At 39.0% G+C, this 18,919-nt stretch overlaps 1 protein-coding gene across 1 annotated transcript in view; it reads left to right on the top strand.

The window, feature by feature from the left end:
- Nucleotides 1-19: 19 nt before the first annotated feature.
- The window catches only part of RASGRP1 (RAS guanyl releasing protein 1), a 43,215-nt gene continuing 24,315 nt past the window's right edge, over nt 20-18,919 (top strand). Inside the window, exons 1-3 of the mRNA XM_054197846.1 lie at nt 20-153; nt 2,500-2,669; nt 18,793-18,898. Coding sequence (XP_054053821.1) covers nt 122-153; nt 2,500-2,669; nt 18,793-18,898 — 308 coding nt within the window. The 5' untranslated portion in view covers nt 20-121. The remainder of the gene's footprint in view (nt 154-2,499; nt 2,670-18,792; nt 18,899-18,919) is intronic.

Below are 18,919 nucleotides of genomic sequence, written 5' to 3'. Positions count from 1 at the left end.
GCGGGAGCGCGGCGAGGCGGGCGGAGGCGATGCTCCCCCCGACCCCCTCCGCCCCGCGTCTCCCCGCGCCCTGCGCTGCTGGCGGAGCCGGCCGGGCGGCGGAGCCGCGGCTGGCGCGGACATGGGAACCTTAGGGAGACGGAGAGAAAACCAGTGAGTTCGCCCTTGCTGTTTTATTGCCCTGTTGCCGCGGCGCGGGGCAGGCGGCGGGTCCCGGGGGTGACCCCGGAGAGCGCGGGGTGCCCGCCTGGGACGGCGGGGACGGGCGCGGTGCGCGGCCGCCGTGGTGCCCCCGCGGCGGGGCTGGCGTGGGCATCCGTGGGGCGCGGTAGTCGGGGCGGCTGGGGCTCCCCGGGGGCCGTCCGAGGCCCTCCCGGGTGGGAAAGGGAGGGGAAAAGAAGCGGGGGGGGCGGCTAGGCGGCCGCCCGGGCTCCGGTTACCTGCGGCAGCGCCGGCGGTCTGCTCGGGGGGGAGGGGGGGCGCGGCGGGCGGGGAGCCGCGGCCGGGGCCGGCGAGCCAGGCTGTGTCCCTGCTGGCCGGGGAAGTGCCGCCTGACCCGGGGGCCAGTTCCCGAGCTGGTGGTCGGTCGTTTGTGGCTTCTTCCCCACCGCCAGATCGCGTGCGGTGGAAATGCGGGGTGCTCGTCGTCCTCCCCCCGCCACCCCCCCCCCCCCAGCACAGCTTTAATCTATTTTTCATGTCAAGTAACTGCTGCAAGGGGATCTGTGCTAATGAATGGTTAGTTTCAGGCGTCTCACCGGCTGAGTTTTGCCTGTCCAGTGTTGCCAACTCGGCCACAGTGTTATAGTAAACTTTTTTGGGGGTGCGGACACTTTAGTTTTTCTACACTGTGTCGCCAAGACCTACAGTATCTTCTGCTGTAACTCCTCCTTTATTACAACTGCATTGCTAGGGATCCTCTGCCCTGTGTTGAAGAGGCACTGAAAAAAGTTAGGAGAGGGGTTTAAGCTTGTAGAAAGAAACCCCTGAAAGCTGCTTGGGCCCTTGCTCTTTTTATTTTAGAACAGGAAGTCGGATCACAAAGCGAAGAGGGAAATTTAGAGAAAGGGGGAAGGGAAGAAAACATTCTTTGTGTGGCCACTGTCAGCTTAGGGATGGAGGAGCTGAGTGATGGTCACTGCCTCTGCAGGATCAGGCCCATATTTTCCTGACTTCTTCCTGAAACTATGGAGGCCTGGGGTCAGTGTTGGGTTCTAAGCGGCATCATGTGCAGTTTTGTGGCTTTCTCAGCGTTCCAATGAGACAGAAATTTAGGATAAGGCTTTTGAAGATCACTGGGATGAGGTAGGGTCCAGTCTATCTTCATAAGGCACGCATATTTCCAACTTCATCCAGGAGTGCCTAACTTCATTCAGGGATGTTTGTGTTTTTACCTTCCCTATCTGTATGTAATGCATACTGGATATGTTTCTGTGCCTTTTCTTCCCACGACTGTCAGCTTTATTAATAAAGTCTTGCATAGTGTTCCAAGAAAAGCTGTATCAAGGTTTAAGATAGCGTCTTAAAGATGCTGGAGTCACTTGTTTAGGAAGACTGTGAAGTGTAAAACGTCCCTGAAATAAACCCAAGTTGTATTGAAACAGCAGTGGTTGTTGTCCTTTTGTGAACTTTATGGTTACGCTCGCAAGTCAGATTTTGAACTGGTTCCTGTTATTTGCAGGCAAAAATCTTTCAGCACTTTTCATTGACATAGCAATGTGCCTATTTACTATTTCATAAAGAATTATGAACTTATATGCAAATAATGAACAGCCTATAATATTATCTGTAAACATACACATTCTTGAGCACTAAGATATTATATGATCAAAATACAAGCCTAAAAGTATATATGTGCTTTATTTTGGTCTGTTTTACCTTTATTATTAAAAACATTAGTTTAGCATGTATGCAACTATAAAACAACTTAGTAGGTAATAATAATATAGAGCAGGTGCAAATTAATATTTTTTTATTAAATTGTGAAATACTCCACTGTAAAGTTGTGCTGATATTTTGTTTGCTTAATAATAATTTTTCCAAATGAAATTAATAAAACTATTCTGGTGTTTTCCAATGTGTGTAATAGTTGATCATAGTTATAATTTTTTTTTCTCCTTTACTTTTGGTGGGCACGCAAATATGTGGTGGTAGATTACTGTATAACAATATTCCTGTTACATAGTTTGAGGAGTTTTTGTGTTTGTGCTGTAATCGTAACTCCCCAACAAAGACACAAGACTTCTGGTAATCTTGACAGATCATTCAAGGAACTCTATAACTGTGTGCTCTACAATCCAAATTTAGCAGAGGGGAAAAAAAAAGTCCATTACTGAGCAGTCTCTTTGGTGTACGTATTAAGTGGGAGGGTTATCTCTTAGAGCACCACTGTAGCTACAGGGAGTTAATTATCCTTTAAATTTCTCCTCCTTTCCCATGCAGTGTAAAATTTACCACTCCATCTTCTTGTATTTACTTCGCTATTGTGCTTTCTTTTAGGCAACCTGCCCAAGCATGCAGCACTGCCCCTGAATCAGCGCTTGAGCTGGAGCAGATCAGTCATTCTCCCAGCCTTTCAAATCTTGCCCAGGTCACAATGATGCCGTTGGGGCACTTAGCAAAAGGGGCCACTCTGGAAGATCTTCTTGAAACCTGCATTCAGTCTTTTGGTGAGTGTCTGGAGGTTTTTAGAATTGTATTAATTTGTTTATGTTCTGGCTACGTTTAGGTCACTTGCTGGTGAATTACAATGATTTATCAGTGGAGTAGAAAGGCGTAACTGAGAATTTTCTATACTGTAGATGATGGCATGTTTTTATAGGTTTGTGGATCTATTTATGCATGTGTGTATAATATATGCGAAGAGATTAGTGTGGCTACTGCTTTTTCTTGAGAGAATAAGACAAATGCCAGTTATTTATACTTCTATGTGTGCGTTTTGTTGTTCCTTCAAGTACCAATTTGGTAAAGTTTAGCAAGTAATCATTATATTTTGCATATTGCAGGAATATTCTCATAATGTGTGTAAATAACTTGTTTAATGTAAACATTTTGAAATGAGCAGGGCTATTTTTAAATCAGGCAAAATAACATTTGATTGCTTCTTGCATAATCAGTGTAGATTTAAAGTTGATTCTCTACAAAAGGGAAAGAATGCAAACAAAAATCACGGCTGTATGCCTTTTTGAGCTTATCAGTTATCCATTTGTCTTTTTACAGTAAGAATTGTAATATATGGACAAGCATGACTGTTGCCTGAGACCTATATCCCTAGTTTCCTTTTCTAACTTTTTCATTCGTAAATGTGGGTTTTTTTTATAGTGTTAAAATGTGTTAGTACTGGAGTCAACACGATTCTGAATAATTTGCTTGTAAGTAGTGCATCTGTTTGTTAATGCTGTCTTTCAGTGCTATGAGCTATTCATAAAGCATATGTGGCAATGTCTTAGTTGCAGAGTAGTCCTTATAAGTGTACTTGAACACCCACTAAGCTCTGAAATAATTAATCTATATAGTTAAATAGTAACACATAGTGCTGATCTAGTGATACAGCACATAAATACTGTATAAACAATGACTAATCTTTCACATTAATTGTAAATCTTTTTTTTTTTTTTTAACTTTAAAACCTACTAATCAGCATGTGCAGAGAAATGCACGTCTGAGAAAAGTTGATGAAACATGTAATTGTCAGTAACGTTTTGTTTCTTTTTGGCATCTTTTCTCCTCCGTTTAATTATTGATAAGAACATATCCACTGAACTGCTATAAATCCCTAATTCCTAAACAAATGTTGATTCATATTCTTACAAGTTTTGGTTCACTGGGAGTGAGATAAGACATCTAAAGTGTGTGTAAGACCTTCATACAGTTTTAATATTGTGACTACTTGACCAATATTAATGTGCCCACATTTTTATGAAAAAGGTATTGTAAATATAACATTACAAAAATCTAGGAAAATGATTGCAGTGATTAATTTCAAGTAGTGTAGCTGAAACTCTGAATGGGAGGTTATTGTTGGCTTAATTATCTTAATACTTTTTTAATACTCTATGCATATCAGCATACACATGCTTATGTGTTCTCAGATTCCTGCGCATCCATATATTATAAGGACTCAGGTGACAAAGAAAAGCAAGTGTACCTGTCCAGTTCAGCTATATGTGTGTGTGAATCTTTCTAAAGGGTTTCATACTTCAGTTAGAAAATTTACCATAGCCCACTAAATAGGGTTTTCTTGGACCTTGACAAGTGGTATGTAGGTCTAGCAAAGCGAATTGTGGTACATCTGCAAACAATCGTAAACTCACTAAGGACTGCTAGAATTATGATGTGTGCTGCAGAAATTTAGACACGTCATTGGGCAATTCATAGTAGTATCTGTATTTGTACATCCTCTATGATATTATGCATGTTCTTAAGCTGTGTTGGAATTCCCCAGTAGGGTATTTAAATAAATTGTAAAGTGCAACTGTTACAACTATAGATAACCTACATAATGAAGTTCCTTACAGAAGGTTCTCATGGCTACCAACAAAAACACTGTGCAAAGTTCATTCACATCATCATGCCAATAAAGGAAGAGATAGAAAAAATTTAATCTGGGAGTTTGAGGAGGGGTGGGGGTAAGCAGAAAAATGGTGGGAAAAAAGCATGGTTGCTGAATGATTACAACTAAACTTGAGTGAGTTTCTTGCCATACATAGTACTAAAGTAAAGCTATTACACTGTACTCTAATAGTTCTATCCATACTGATGTTATATCTTCAGTCTCAGATCTGATGACCAGTAATATTTTGTATATTATTCTAGAAATTCTTTATTGTATCTGAGCAAGTTTTATTCCATTATTAAAAATACAGAACCCCCCCAAGACATCAGCACAGATTTCCTTTGTATATTTTAAGTTTACTTTCTAGAAAAAGTGCTTGACTCATATGCTCTCTAGGGTTAAGGAGAACAATAGGCAGTAGATAGAGATGATGATGCATCACATTTCAGAATATATACTGCATCATGTTAATATTATACTGCACTTGCTAGTATTACATATACAATTACGAATACAATTCCTATACAAAGTGTGCAGCTGAATTTATGTTCCTAGACTCAATTATGCAAATTTGAAAAAAGCAACTCATGTGTGGAAGAGGCTACTGTCAACAATGATATGTAAGGGGAAGTTGGCAGCCTTTTGCTATATATGCAGAAAATATCACAAGAAGGTCTAACCAAGAAGGCATTAAGAATTAATCCACAATTACAGCTGTGAAGAACGCAAGTATAAATTATTTACCTTACAGTATGGATAAGGGGAAAAAATGAGAAAGGGGGATAAGCAAAGTTGAAGTTAAGAGTGAGAAGACTAAGCTTTGTCACAGTGCTGTAAATGGATTCCAGGGTGTTTTGTAGAAGGACAAGTTTTGTCCAGAGAGCCAAGTTAATCCAAGACCTGTGCTAAGGAGGCGAGGAACAAAGATTGGATCTTGGAGTTAGTGATATTGTCTGTGGGTCTACAAAAGTGCTGGGTAGAAGATGACATTAGAATGTGGACAGAATAGTGTGAATTACAATGGTGGTGTTTTACCTGCTAATTACAAAAGCAGAGAGTTAGGAGGCCTTTATTTATTTATTTATTTTAGAAAAGACTAAAAGCTTATTCAGTGTAACTAACTTAAACATCTACTTTGGGATGATTAGTGTAAGCTCTTTCACCTCTCAAATTTGGTGTTCTTTAGCTTGAACTAGTGAATGATAGGCACGTGCTTTAGACACAGAAACAGTGAGCGTCATAAGAGGTAGCATGAAGTCATGTAGATGATCACTACATCTGAGAGATTGGCATTACACCAGTGTTTATTCAATAGCATGATGAGAGGGAGATGCTGAAAGTAGAGGTTTCTTCAAGTCCCATGAAAGGTTGCATCAGGATGAGCAAGATGAATCATCCTGCAAATGAATTGCTAAAAGCAAAGGCAACAGAAAAGCCAGGATGTAAACTAAGGGAAGAGTTCAGGAAAAATAGCGTGATAAGAGACTGAAGGCAGGAAGTGTCTTAAAAAAGGATATTGGTCCTGAGATTAGGAGAAGGTTTCTAGAGACTGAGACTGCTCACATCAATTTAAAGAGGAGAGACTTGATTATATAGGAAAGTTAGTCAATACATGTTCTACATGACTTGGAAGATCTCTCAACATTATAAGTAGCTACAGTGTGCTGTTACTGCTATGATCTGGATTGACATGAGGAGCTGTAGAGCACAAGGAAATGCATTGCGTGTGATTGCTTTAGAAAAGAAGGGGAAGTGTAGCATGTAAGTGGAGCTAACAATATCTTTTAAAGATGAGAAAGTGATTGTGTGGAGAGAAAGAGAAGTCACAGTAGGGAAGTGGAGGAAAAGATAAATCAAAGAAGGGAGGAGAGTGCATAAGGAGGAAGAACAGGAGGTAGGGGTAAAATGATTGAAAAGACTAGAAAATACAGAGGCTGTAGAAAGGTTAGATTCAGTGAAAACTCCCCATCAGAGGGGTTAATTCTGAACAGAATTAATTTATTCTAAATTAATCTATTCTGGAGGAAATCTTCGTTAGTGACTGTGATTCTGGAGTGGAATTGTAAGTAGAAGAGTGACTTTAACTCCTTGAATCCATGTTTTTCCATTAGGTAGTATATAAAATGCCTGGAAAAGAAAAGAATGTACTTTCAACTGGCAGACAGTTCTCTGAAATTCAATACGGCTTTGTCTCCTACTTTGTCCCCAGTTGTAAAGATACTTATTCTATCAGCTTTGTCATTGAAATCAAAAAAGTAGGGTCTAATTTGCTGGTCCACGGCCATATTGACTATTTAATGCTGACAGTTCAGTAGAACACAGGAAGCATATGCTTAGTAGCACAGCCCTACTTCTTGCTAGTTCTTCTTATGGCAATCTTTGTAAGACTGCCTAAATCCATGTTAACATATATTTAGTCCAGAAAGCGTTACAGATCAAAGAGGAAAAATATGCCAGCAGTGCTCACTTCACTGTATATCTTAATTTATTAACTGTACATCTGCTAACTATAGAAATGAAATAATGATTGTTCATAACACTTTTGACCCTAGGCTATGCTCATGCTACTGTGAGCTTGATGTTTTGACTATGTGTTAGCAAGTCAGTTTTTATTCTAGCAGATATTTTTTTCTTTTTGTATCATCACTATATGTTTCTGCATGGTAAGAGGTCCCTTTTTCCTTCCTTTGGCTGTAAGCGCCTATCTTTATCTTCTAAACGTACCTTTTTTTATCTTGAGTAAAGTTTAAGCATACTTATTATTTTAAACAAATATACCTTTCAAAGATTCAATTAAATATTTTTACATGCATTCAAGCTTATACACCATGTAGGGTCGGAGGGCCTTTTCCTTGCCTACACAAAACCTTTGTTTAAATTGTTTTTACAAGTGGTTTTTTACGTTATTGCAATCAGGGCAAAATGTATCTTCAGCATAGTGTCAATTTGCTATCTCCCTGCTTTGTCTGCAGTAAAGTCCTGAAGTGTTACTTAGAACTGTCTAACAAACAATTCTGAGAGTGCACTTGAAAGTCATGATTTATACAAACACTTGTGTCTTCCTAAAAGCATCTGAGGGTCATTTAAGAGCTGAGAAATCCCTAAAGTCTCAAAATTTTTGATGTTGTGAAGGTATTTCTGTCTTTAGCCTTTGACTATGAGATCTTCTTCATTCGCCTCTTACATTTAAGTACTGGAAGCATGTTTACTGTAGCACACAGAAGACCTGTGCTTATCCTACAATTCAGGCACTTCAGTTACTGCTAGACAAGATGAGTGCTCAGTGGAAAAAAAGAAATCACGAAACACCATCTTTAAATGCCAGTCACCGTGTATTGTCTCTGTGTCTGGTTTCTTAAGAGAGCTGTAAGTAAAGGGCTTAAGGAAAGCAACCGGAATATTTCCTAGAGCCTGTAGCATAATTCTATGTGGCAGCTCAGCCATGGTAAACTGTTTGCAGTAGAGTTAGTTGTTTATACCGCTATGTCAATCTTCAGTATGGAAAAAAATTAAAATGAGATTTAAACTCATGGCTACTACTTTTCAAAGAAGTTAAAAATCATAACCTCGAGGATTAGCAATGTTCTTAATAGAATTTATGTGAACCTAGTGCAATTTGCAACTTCTAATGGTCATAATACTCATAGACAGCTAGGCCTAAGAGTAGGTTGTGATGTAAATTGTTCTGCAGTGTTTGGTCAGTGCTAAACTAGCGTGTTGCCTTAATGTGTGATAAAGTGAGATGTTTGTAAACAAACCTTAGAAATTCTGGAAACCACTTCCAGACTGATCAGGATGAAAGATGCCACGGAATTGTTTTGATAGAAATCAGAAATGTGTCAAAGGTGCTGGTGCTGGTTGCTCTTAGGTGCTAGCTGCCTAAAACTGTACAAGTTAATCACAGGTAACATTTTCTAAAATAAAAAGTAACTACATTGGCAGAGCTGTCTAGTTCTGTGAACTGATACTATTTTTACAGCTCACTTTTATATCAATATTGTGCAAAATTATATTGAGTCTTTAAAATTCTTTGATAGCCATAGGTAAGTATTGCATCCATTTTACAAACAAGGAAATAGAATTCACTCATTAGGAGAACAATAGCCATCTTCTCCTCTAAATTTTAAAGATTTATCCAGTTTTTACCCTTTCAGTTACCTAGAGAAACCCACTGTACTCTTTAAGTACATTCTTTCTGTCTAGTTACAGAACTAGTAAACTAGTAAAATAGTCACAGTTCAACTACTGACTTTATCCTTTTACCAAATGTACCATATGCCAAATTCTAACAGAATTTTGACTCAAAAGTGTCTTTCAAGGCATACGCACACCCACAGAAGGCAACTTTGGTCATTTACTTTTTTCTGTTACATTTGCCTGAACAGTCATTTGGTTTTATCTCACGCTCCACAAACTTGCAGGGTTCCACCCACCCCCTGCCTCTGAAACCTGGGCTGAATGTTAGGTCTCCAGTCCCCCCAAAAGTAGTTAAAGTTTGTTCACGGTATTGTTCTGTGTTAAAATGTTGTTGATCATTGTGTGTTAAGTAATCTGGCTGCGATTTGGTCAAATACAGTGCAGAAACTTTAGTATTGCTTGGCAACAGAAACTACGTTAATGATCAATTAATGACATTGTGGGAACAGAAGAGTCATTACTGCTCTGTAGAATGCATGACATTGTGGGAACAGAAGAGTAGTTACTGCTCTGGAGAATACTAAGTGCTGTTTAGCTAACTATTAAAGTTAATTGTGATTGTACCAAAACGAAAATAGATTTCTTTATTAACCTGATGTCTAGGGAAAAATTTTTCCCAAAGGAACTTTAGATATCTTTATATTTATTTTAAACTTCTATTTAGCTAATTTAACTTCAGTCTCTTTAATGTAATTTTTCCGAAGTCAGGAAATAAGTAATAACAGAAAATGAAGAAAACTTAGACTTCTTGCTTTATAAAGCAGTCTCCCATTTACTTGTATTTACCACAGGGATATGACAGAAAATTCTATCTTTATACCTCTAAATATAACTTCAGAAAAAACAATATCACTTTTATTTAGCAATGCAAAAAAGCTTAGATAGCAATAGAAAATAATCCATTCTCCTGAGAATGTTCTGTGAATTTAATTCTTTCTCCTTCTCAATCTAGGTATGAAATTGAAGCAAGAAATAAGTCACTTGTTCTTTAGGCTTCCCCATGCATTTTAATGTCTATGTTATTTGGTTTGGTTTGTGTGTGCTTTAGTGTGAAGTCTTTCAGTGTTTTGCTGTGTATCGCCAAGTGTGAAGACATATTTTTGTATTGCTTTAAAAAAGTCTGAAAAAGAAGAGGCTTCCCTTAGACTGTTATGTAGTTCAGTAGATCTTTCTGTTATGCAGGACAGGCTGGAGATTAAAAGCTAAGATAACTTTCTAAACATGATACCAGTTTTTTTTCCCCATTACTGAGGTAAGAAGGTACAAGTGTAATAGTTGGCAAAAGGCAAAGATAAGAGGGTATCTGTTGGGAGCTATTAAGATTACACTATCATTGGAGATGACTTCGGGAATCCCTGAACACTGCAGTTTTAATACTCAACTGTATATAGAGGTCATGTTAAGAAAAATGCAGGACCTTGTGCCACCTATATTGTGATGAAAGATCATTTAGAGATAATGCTGCAATATCTTTCTTTCGAAATACGGAACTCCTCTGGCAGTTCCTTTCTATTTTAACCTTTACTTTTTTTTTTTTTTTTTTTGAAAAAGGTTCACCTTCAAAGTATTCACTTTGGGCATGGGTGAGATTGTCTTCTCCCTTCCTTCAGGAGAACCAGTTATGTTTAATGTTGATCTCCAGTATGTAGTGTTACTCTTTTTAAAGTATATGTTAAAAACAAAAACAAAACCAAAAAACTTGTTTAGGTTGAATGACATAGAAAATTATCAGATAACTTTACTAATAATATTAAGAAATGCCCTGCAACAGTACTTCGGACACATAAGCTCTGTGCTAGACCAACTGATACAATGGGGTCAATAAAGCTTACACTTGAACACATGTGGAGTTGTTTCTCTGATGAGAATTTGGCACACTGCAGCTAGCTCAAATCAGCAATTGGGGAGCTGCTTCTGTATGCAGCTATTTGATAGTGCTACCTGGTGATTAGGTATGTTTTAAGTTTGGAGTGAAGCTAGAGGGTTTTTTTGAAACTTTGGTTCTTTTGTCCATGGTGAACAAGAGATGTTTCATCAGCCAAGCATCCACCTCAGTGGGATGGGGGAGAGAATTGGAAGGGTAAAAGGAAGAAAACTCGTGGGTTGAGATATAGGCAGTTTAAGTTAAAAAAAAACCCAAAAAAAAACAAAACCAAAAAAAACCCCACACCCAAAATACAACACCAACGATCATAAAACCCAAACAAAACCAAGATAAACATGTGATGTGAAAAACTCTAATTGCTCATCACTAGCCAAGTGATGCCCAGCCAGTCCCTGAGCAGCAGCAGCCCTGGCAAACTTCCACCCAGTTCTTATCGCTGAGCATGATGTGATATGCTATGGATTGTCCCTTTAGCCATCTGGGGCCAGCTATCCTGCCTCTGTCCCCTCCCAGCTTCTTGCCCACCCCCAACCCACTTGCTGGTGCGGCAGTGTGAGAAGGCATGCCCCAGCTGCTGGGTTAGAAGGTAGTTTGCCAGAAAGTCTGTAAACACTAATTCCAGAAATATATCTAGAAGCTAGAGCAAAGACTAGGAAGCTGAGGTATGTAAGGCAGGGAAACCTGAAACAGTAAGTCATAAATATTAGAGCAGGAGTAGATTGGAGCATGCGTCAGTAATGAAAACCAAGGCCAGGAACTGAGATCTAAGCGATCTGCAATATCTTCAAGTCCCTGAGAGGAAAGCAGCTTGGTGTCTGATAGTCCCTTACTGTTTGAACCTTTGGACGGGGCTGACTTTGTGCTTCCTTGGATCTGATGACTGGCTGCCCCAGGACCAATCATGCCGTTAGAGAGAAGCTTATTATAAAACCCTGCAGTTGTGGGATGAGTAAGGGCTAAGCGTGCAGCTGGGTTCAGTGGTCCCATAGTGATACCAGCCTCAGAAGTTTCTGATTCTGTTCTGGGAGTCTCATTTGTCTTATCCATCAGTGGTTATGCCAGCACAGCTGTGTTGCCAGGCATTGCACTCGAATTATTCAAGAGTTGCTTGCAACTCAAAAGCTGCACGTGGCTCCAGTATCATGATTTAAAGCTTTGAAAAAATCTTGAACGCTCAAATTACGTTTTGTAGGCTTTGGAGAAAAAGACTATTTGATTAAAAAGTTCTCATCTAAATTTGCTCAAATCAATATTTTAAACATGCTGTAGAACAATGTATGGGGGGGTGGTGTTAACTTTTTGTCTTGTTCTGTGTACTTGATCTGAATTTCCAAGGCTAATGGAATGCTTTCCACCCACATTTCATTTGGTTTCTCTCGAAGTACATTTTAATTTCTCAAAATCATCCCATTTCCCCTTGACAAGAGCTTTTATCTTCTTGTTTTCATTTCAAAGAATTACCCACCCAGAGCTCTTTCTGCAAGATGTAGCTTTCCAAAAGCTGTTTCTGAGAGAGAGTAATGGCTTTCCCTTGAGGTTTTTCTCCCCTAATGTTCCCTACCCTCACACAGAACAGTCTTATTATCCTTTTTGGATGCATATTAGATTCACTTGTGTCTTGGATATATCTGTATATCTGCATTGTTAATGAGTATTTGGAGGAACAGCAGTAGGTCCTTGTTGTCATCCCCCCATTCTGTAGGGAGTTTGAAGGGGGAAGCAGACTTGGAGAAAGTCAAGTTTATAGGGTCTCTTCCAACATCTGTGTTTGTTTGACTTGTTTAGGGTTCTGTTGGTGTGGGATGGATCACAAAGTAGTATGATTCTTTCCTCTCTGGAAAATACTGATTTGATAGCATTTTCACTTTGGAGTTTTTCCTCCTAAGACCAATTACATGTGTAAATAAATTTATGTATGACTCAATAGTTACAAGCATGTATGGACAATAAGCCAATTTAAAAAAACAAAAAAAAAGAAATAAGCTTTAGGCACAATTCCCTGAGTATTGCGGTGCTGTCTGGTAAACATTATAGCATTCTTGTTGCACGAGGGGAACCACCACCATCCTATATAGAATTAAATGTAAGTTGGAGAGCTCAAGACTCTACCTGCTTTCTGCTGCAGTGAAAATTAAAACAGTCATTCTTTTACCTAATTAGTGTGTCATCTTTGTAAGGACATTGTAATTAAGTTATGTTATTTCTGAAAGATATTAAGCGCTTAAAATAATGATCTGAAATAAAGAAAAATTCACTAAGGACAAGTACGAAGTTCTACAATTATGGTAATCGGTGGTAAAAACAGTATGGTGAAGTCCTTGATATACAGCATTTCTGCAGAAAAGGATCTCAGCGTGAAGATGGGTTTTTAAACTGAAAATGGTTTAATGATATCGTACCACTGCAGAAACTCTAAGAAGATAAGCATGTGCATAGAGGGATGCGTGTGCTTATTTTTATTTTTTAATATATACACATTATAAATGCACATTTACATTTATATAAATTTTATATATGTATTATGTACAGGATATTAAAAATAATATTATAACTCTGATGCTAAGACCTCCTCTGGAGTACTGTATTCAGGTTTGCTTCATAAAGGTGCAAGCTGCAAAGGGTTCAGAAAAGGACATCAAAGTTGAGCAGAGATCTAGAAAACCTGTCTTCTGAGGAAAAAAAATTGTGTGTTTTCTAGCTTAGGAAAGAGATGAGTGAAGCAATCCTTAAATAGAGAAAATATATTGATAAGGGAAAGAGAATGTTTTTTCTGTCTGCTGGGGGCCAGGCATAACGGGTTTAGGCTGCCCAAGTCACATGAAGTCTTTGATTAGACAGGAAGGAGAACTCTAGTGATGGAGAAGCTGAAGTGCTGGAATAAATCACCTACAGAGGCTATCAAATCCTCATCCCTGTAGAATTTTAACAACAAATTAAACTGGTTCTGAAGCATACTGGCTTTGAGAAAGCTGATTCTGCATTGGAGCAGGGGAATAGAGTACATTAGCTCCTAGCTCTGATTTCTGTCATCAACTGAGTTTTCAGCTGTCATTAAAAAATAAAGGCTATTTCTAACTCAAAAAGTAAACACCCTAGTCTAAGTTGAATCTGCTTGGTGCCCCTCAGTGGTGGTGTCATAACTAAGGGGCAGGATGGTGGCTTCTTATGAATCTGATTCTGACCAAATGTGATCAATTTATTGGAGCTAAATGACTGCCTCTGATACAGGGGACCAAATTCTAAAGCAGCAATAATAAGCCTGTAGGAAGAAGACTACTATGTGTGGCGTAAGGTTTAAACTGAAGGGGAACAGTGTTTCCTATTTGTGAAGGGAGGTTCCAGGAAGTATCCATGAAATACTCGAAATATTTTGTTCCATTTTGGTTGCTTCTACCCGTTCCAAGGTTATCTTGTAGAACTGCACCTCAAGTATGGGGCAGAGACATTGACTTATGTCTGTTTCAGTACAGTCACTAAGCCCTAGCATGTACTTCTACATGTACCTCCATATTTCATACATGTCTGTGTGTTTCATCAAGGTCTTTGAGACCTTAAGAACATCAGTTCCCCCCGTTTTCAAATCACATGCTGCTTTAATAATCTTTGCAGACATCCCCACACCATCTTCTTTCAGCCACCAGAAAAAAAAAAAACACTTTACATAAATCTTGAAGCGTTCTATGTAGCACACCAGTATAGCAACCCATGACTTTCAGCTTTGCATTTAATAAGACTGCCTGGCAATTGCTTGAGGCTTTCTTGCATTGCATTATTTGGTGGTACTTTTGATAGCCACTGGAAGACTTAAGGGAGTTTACAAAGAGTTTTTCATGTTCTTAGTAGCTTAGTCACTGATCACATGGTATCAGTGCTCTGTGATTCACTTCTGATTCATTTCAAGTTGTACACTAGGTGATAGAGTTGGAACCTGCTTATGAAATAAAGACAATGGTTATGAAATAAAGGCCTCAGACCTAGAAAAGCTAACTTTTCTTTCTTGCAAAATTCAGTTCAGTTAAGACATCCTTGGCATTCTTCCTGTTGCCTTATCGTTGCGCTTACGAGTGGGAAGGTCTCAGTACAACATCTTGTCTATTGAACATACTCTTTCTGTTAAGTATATTTACCGCAGACTTGGTGGTCATCAGGACATCGTGAAAAGCAGGCAGTTTGCTCTTAAAGCCTTGCTTACTGGCTTTTGAGTGCTTTGATTCTTTCAACTATTCTAGGAACAAGTGATACTTCAGTTATTTCTAAATCACGGATTACAGGGAGCCACCATTTGGATTGTGCAATGGAGTGGCTGATGGGCTTAGATTAGGATGTTCTTGCCCTTGTGTGTTCTGATTGTCACATATGCAATGGAACTTTTGTAATTGTAGTTTTTAGTGGCTTTGTGTTACTACATAGATAATAAAATATTTAGCCCTAAATGTCTTTGTGCTTTCACTCGTGTAGTTAAATACTGGAAAAGTATATTCAACTCCTACTTCCTTGTTAAAAACATCTTCGTACAATAATGGCACTTACAGGAGGAAAAGCATGTAACCAGTGGGTTATTTGTATCTTGCTGCAGTGAAACAAAGCTAAGGCTTATGCAGTATTTTGCAGCTTTCTTTAAGGTAAATTGACTAAGTGAAACACACCCATTCCACTTTATTTAGTATTCACATAGTGGTTTTTGCTCAGCAGGGTGTGTGGTTAGAAACAGGTATACAAACGGAAATGAAAATGAGTCGCAGCAAAGTTTTAAAACAAACTGCTGGAGGTTCAAGTGACGGCTGCAGAGGCACTCAGAGACACTTGCAACACTGTCAGAAAAGCCTTCTTATTGGCTCCACCATTTGCACAAAGGTAGTTTACCATAACTTTTGTTACTTCCTTACACACAGCTCTGTTTAACAGATGAGCTCTCTGAAAAGAAGTGACCTAGTGGGCAGAGGTGCGAAAGACCCAATGACAGTTCTGAAACCCAAACTGAGCTGGAGTCTCTTCTCACCTAAGGGCCGTTTTTACCAGTTTAACTCCACAGAGTTTTTTGAATTATGAATTTGTGAAATACAAATGGAAGAGGAATGAGACTCAGTATTTTTCTTTTTAGTAACATTTGCCATATCACGGTGTATGCACTTGAAAAGTGCTTCCTTTTAAAATTGGGCAGGAAGGTGACGTTAACTATTTGATACTGCATGTGTTTGTAAAATTGTGTGCTGCTACAATTCCATGCAGGCTTGCTGTTCAGTGCTGAACTGTACAGGGAACCTTAAGAACTTTTGCTGTAAAGTGTTTATTTTGGTTTTTGAATCATCACTAATACAATGTTTTTCTTTGTGGAGATGAGCCTTTTAGTTGGGTGAGAGAATGGATAGCACAAAACACAGTACTGCTTTAATGCGTGCAAAATAATTGCATGTCATCATAATGAAGTCTATCTCTGTTGTGCGATAATTAGGTCTGGATGTTGTGAAGCATAAATGCACTTCTATTATGCAAGAAAATACCATAAATGTGGTTGACCTAATCACTACTAGTAGGGAGCATGCTGTTTTTCTCTGTGTCTTTGTAAAATGGAAAAGGGACCTTCTAGAGGACAGGAATTCAATCTGGAACCAGGTGCCAGGTGGTACCTGTGTTATGTTGTGGCAGAGGGTTTTGGAATACACACGGAGGAGAAACTGCTAGGAGAGTCAATTATTTGCTCTCTTTGTCAGCTGGAGATGATCTATACTGAGCACTTCTGAAAAGCTGGTGATTTAATTACAGCTGTATATACTTAATAGTATGTGTGCACATAACCATTTGGCTTCCAAGTTAAGCATATATTGAACTGCTTTTCTGATTAAACAAGAGCTGTTGGATGGAGGCTCTGGCAGAACACCAAGTTTTGTAAAATAGATGAAAATTGATACAGGCGTCTGTGTGCAAGAGTCTTCAGGTAATGAATGAAATTATGTGAGAACATGAACAAGGAAATCATAAACTTCAGTTCATGCTATAAAACTGAGAACTTGTAGTATAAGTCAAAAGGCAGCTCAAGAACTTTTAGTTACTTGGGGTCTATATCGCTTTCATTTATGGGGCTGTAGGACAGGCAGACTTTTCCCTCACCCATATCACTGTGGATAGAATTGCTCCTTACAATTTAAGCGTAACTACAGAAGGTAGAGTCAGAAAATGGTCTCTGATGTTCGCTGTTGAAGATCACCTGATGCATAAAGTTGTCATTCTGGGCTTGATAGTGCTGAGTGGGTTGCTGCACGTTCACGTAGGCTCTGCCAGAATTTACTGATCAGGATTTTTCTGCTTGTCTTGCCTGACAGTCTGGCTGTAGTAAGATATTTCAAGACTGTTTATTGTAATGAGTTTCCTCCAAACCAACTATGCTTTTGCTAGAAGAATGGAGTTACTCACACCAGGTATGATACCCAGCACATCCTCTGCTTTCAGGGCTTCAAACAGTCATCTAAAACAATAACTTTGCTTGTAAACTACAGACCTAGGCTGTTCTGAGTTGCCTTCCCACTCAACTACACCTACTCTGCATGAAATAGAGTCAGCCTGTCTGCCAGCTTAAACTAAATTTGATGGAAGGGTGGGAATCTCAAATAATTGCTTGTGTAGAAGAGAGACATCCAGGTGGGTGCCCATGTTGGTGTAGGGTCAGCTGTGTGAGCCCAGCATTGGTTTGACTGGATCTGCTGCCTGGCCAGTTGGCCTGGGTTCAAGCACAGCATCTATTGCTTTTGTGTGGCTGATAGCTTTGAGCATGAGTGAGGAGTTATGGTATTGTTGTGGGGAAGAGAAGAAAAGGACTTTCAGGGGAGAGTGTAGTGATAAAGGGCATGAATAAGACTATTGTGGAGAGAAGAATAGAAGAGACAGATCTAGAGGAATTCAGGCTTTATTAGTTTTACCAAAGACCCTATTTATTGTTCAAAAGGAAAGGGCTGGGCTTTGGGGTTCTCTCTTCACATTTGGTACCTTTCTGTAGAAGGGCATGGAAACTCTAGTGCAATGACTAACGTGGATTATATTGTTTTGCAAATGGGCTAAGTTTTAATGTTCCTTTTGGTGTTATGCAATTTAGTATTTCCACCCTGCCTCTAGTAATAGATTTGCAGCACGTGAAATAGTGTCTGTTTCACCTGTCTCTTCCATTTTGCCTTACTATGCATTGCTTCTGTGTATTGTTCCTATTATTGCTGCTTTAAGTAAGTGATGTTTATCCTCGTAGAGGAGAGCATATTTAAAATTATTCAAAAAGGTAAATTTTCTTCTGTGTTTGAACGGGTGTCTAATTCCAATTCAAGCTACTTAAGTTCACTCATGGCAGGCTGTAGAAAAACATTACCTGTTAATATTTACAAACACTTTCACTACTGTGTTTGTTACAGAAATGGAAACTTTTTAAAATGTTCTGCTACATTTGATGTCCTTGATCTTTTCTGAATATGGAAAAAAAAACCTTTCAAGACCCAGAAGATAGATGTAGTCTAAAAAACCTACTTCATGTGAAATCTTTGTAGCGCATAGTTCCAAGGAATGTGTTAGGACGTTTAGGTACACCACCAGGAGTATGCATAGGTTGACCTCTGGGCTTCTGCATATGTTATATGTCGTTCCGTGCACATCTAGGTATAGATCCCAACCTGTGCATGTACTTTAGTGTTACGTATGTCAGCTGTACAAAAAACCTCACAAACACTTCAGAGTATTGCCATTCTGTTTGATAAGCCCAGTCATGCCGCTGACTGACTGGTATGGATCAGTAACTGAATTCTTTTGCTCCGCAATTCATTAACTTGTTTCAAAGGTTATACTCCTCTGCCTAAAGCTAAGCATTTAAGTGCATTGCTGGTCCAAGATCATTATGTATAATTATATGGATATTTTGAGTGCTTTTGAGACACACTTGCTTTTTTTGCTTGCCTTTTTTAGTTTTGGTAAGGGTTTTCCAAATCCTGGTACCGAAATATAGCTGCTGTTATATAGCTCTCATCAGAACAATGATGTGCTTCCTAAGTAAGTTACTGCTGTTTTTTAAATAGTGTAGGTCAACAGGCCTGATTAGAATTAATATTCTGGAAAAGCCTCTTGCAAGTTGTTTACCAAAGGTGTACTGAGATTTCAATATGAATACTTCTTTTTTTTTCAGATTTAGAAGGAAATGCATATCAAAACAACCAGCTGCTAAAGATAATTCTGGCTATGCATCAGTTTATCATCTCCTCTGCAGACATGCTCCAGAAACTCATTGATCTATATCCTTTGTAGTATTCGCC

Source organism: Rissa tridactyla, chromosome 4 (assembly GCF_028500815.1).
Source record: "Rissa tridactyla isolate bRisTri1 chromosome 4, bRisTri1.patW.cur.20221130, whole genome shotgun sequence".
In the NCBI taxonomy this organism is placed as follows: Eukaryota; Metazoa; Chordata; class Aves; order Charadriiformes; family Laridae; genus Rissa; species Rissa tridactyla.
This window is presented reverse-complemented; position numbering and strand designations above follow the sequence as displayed.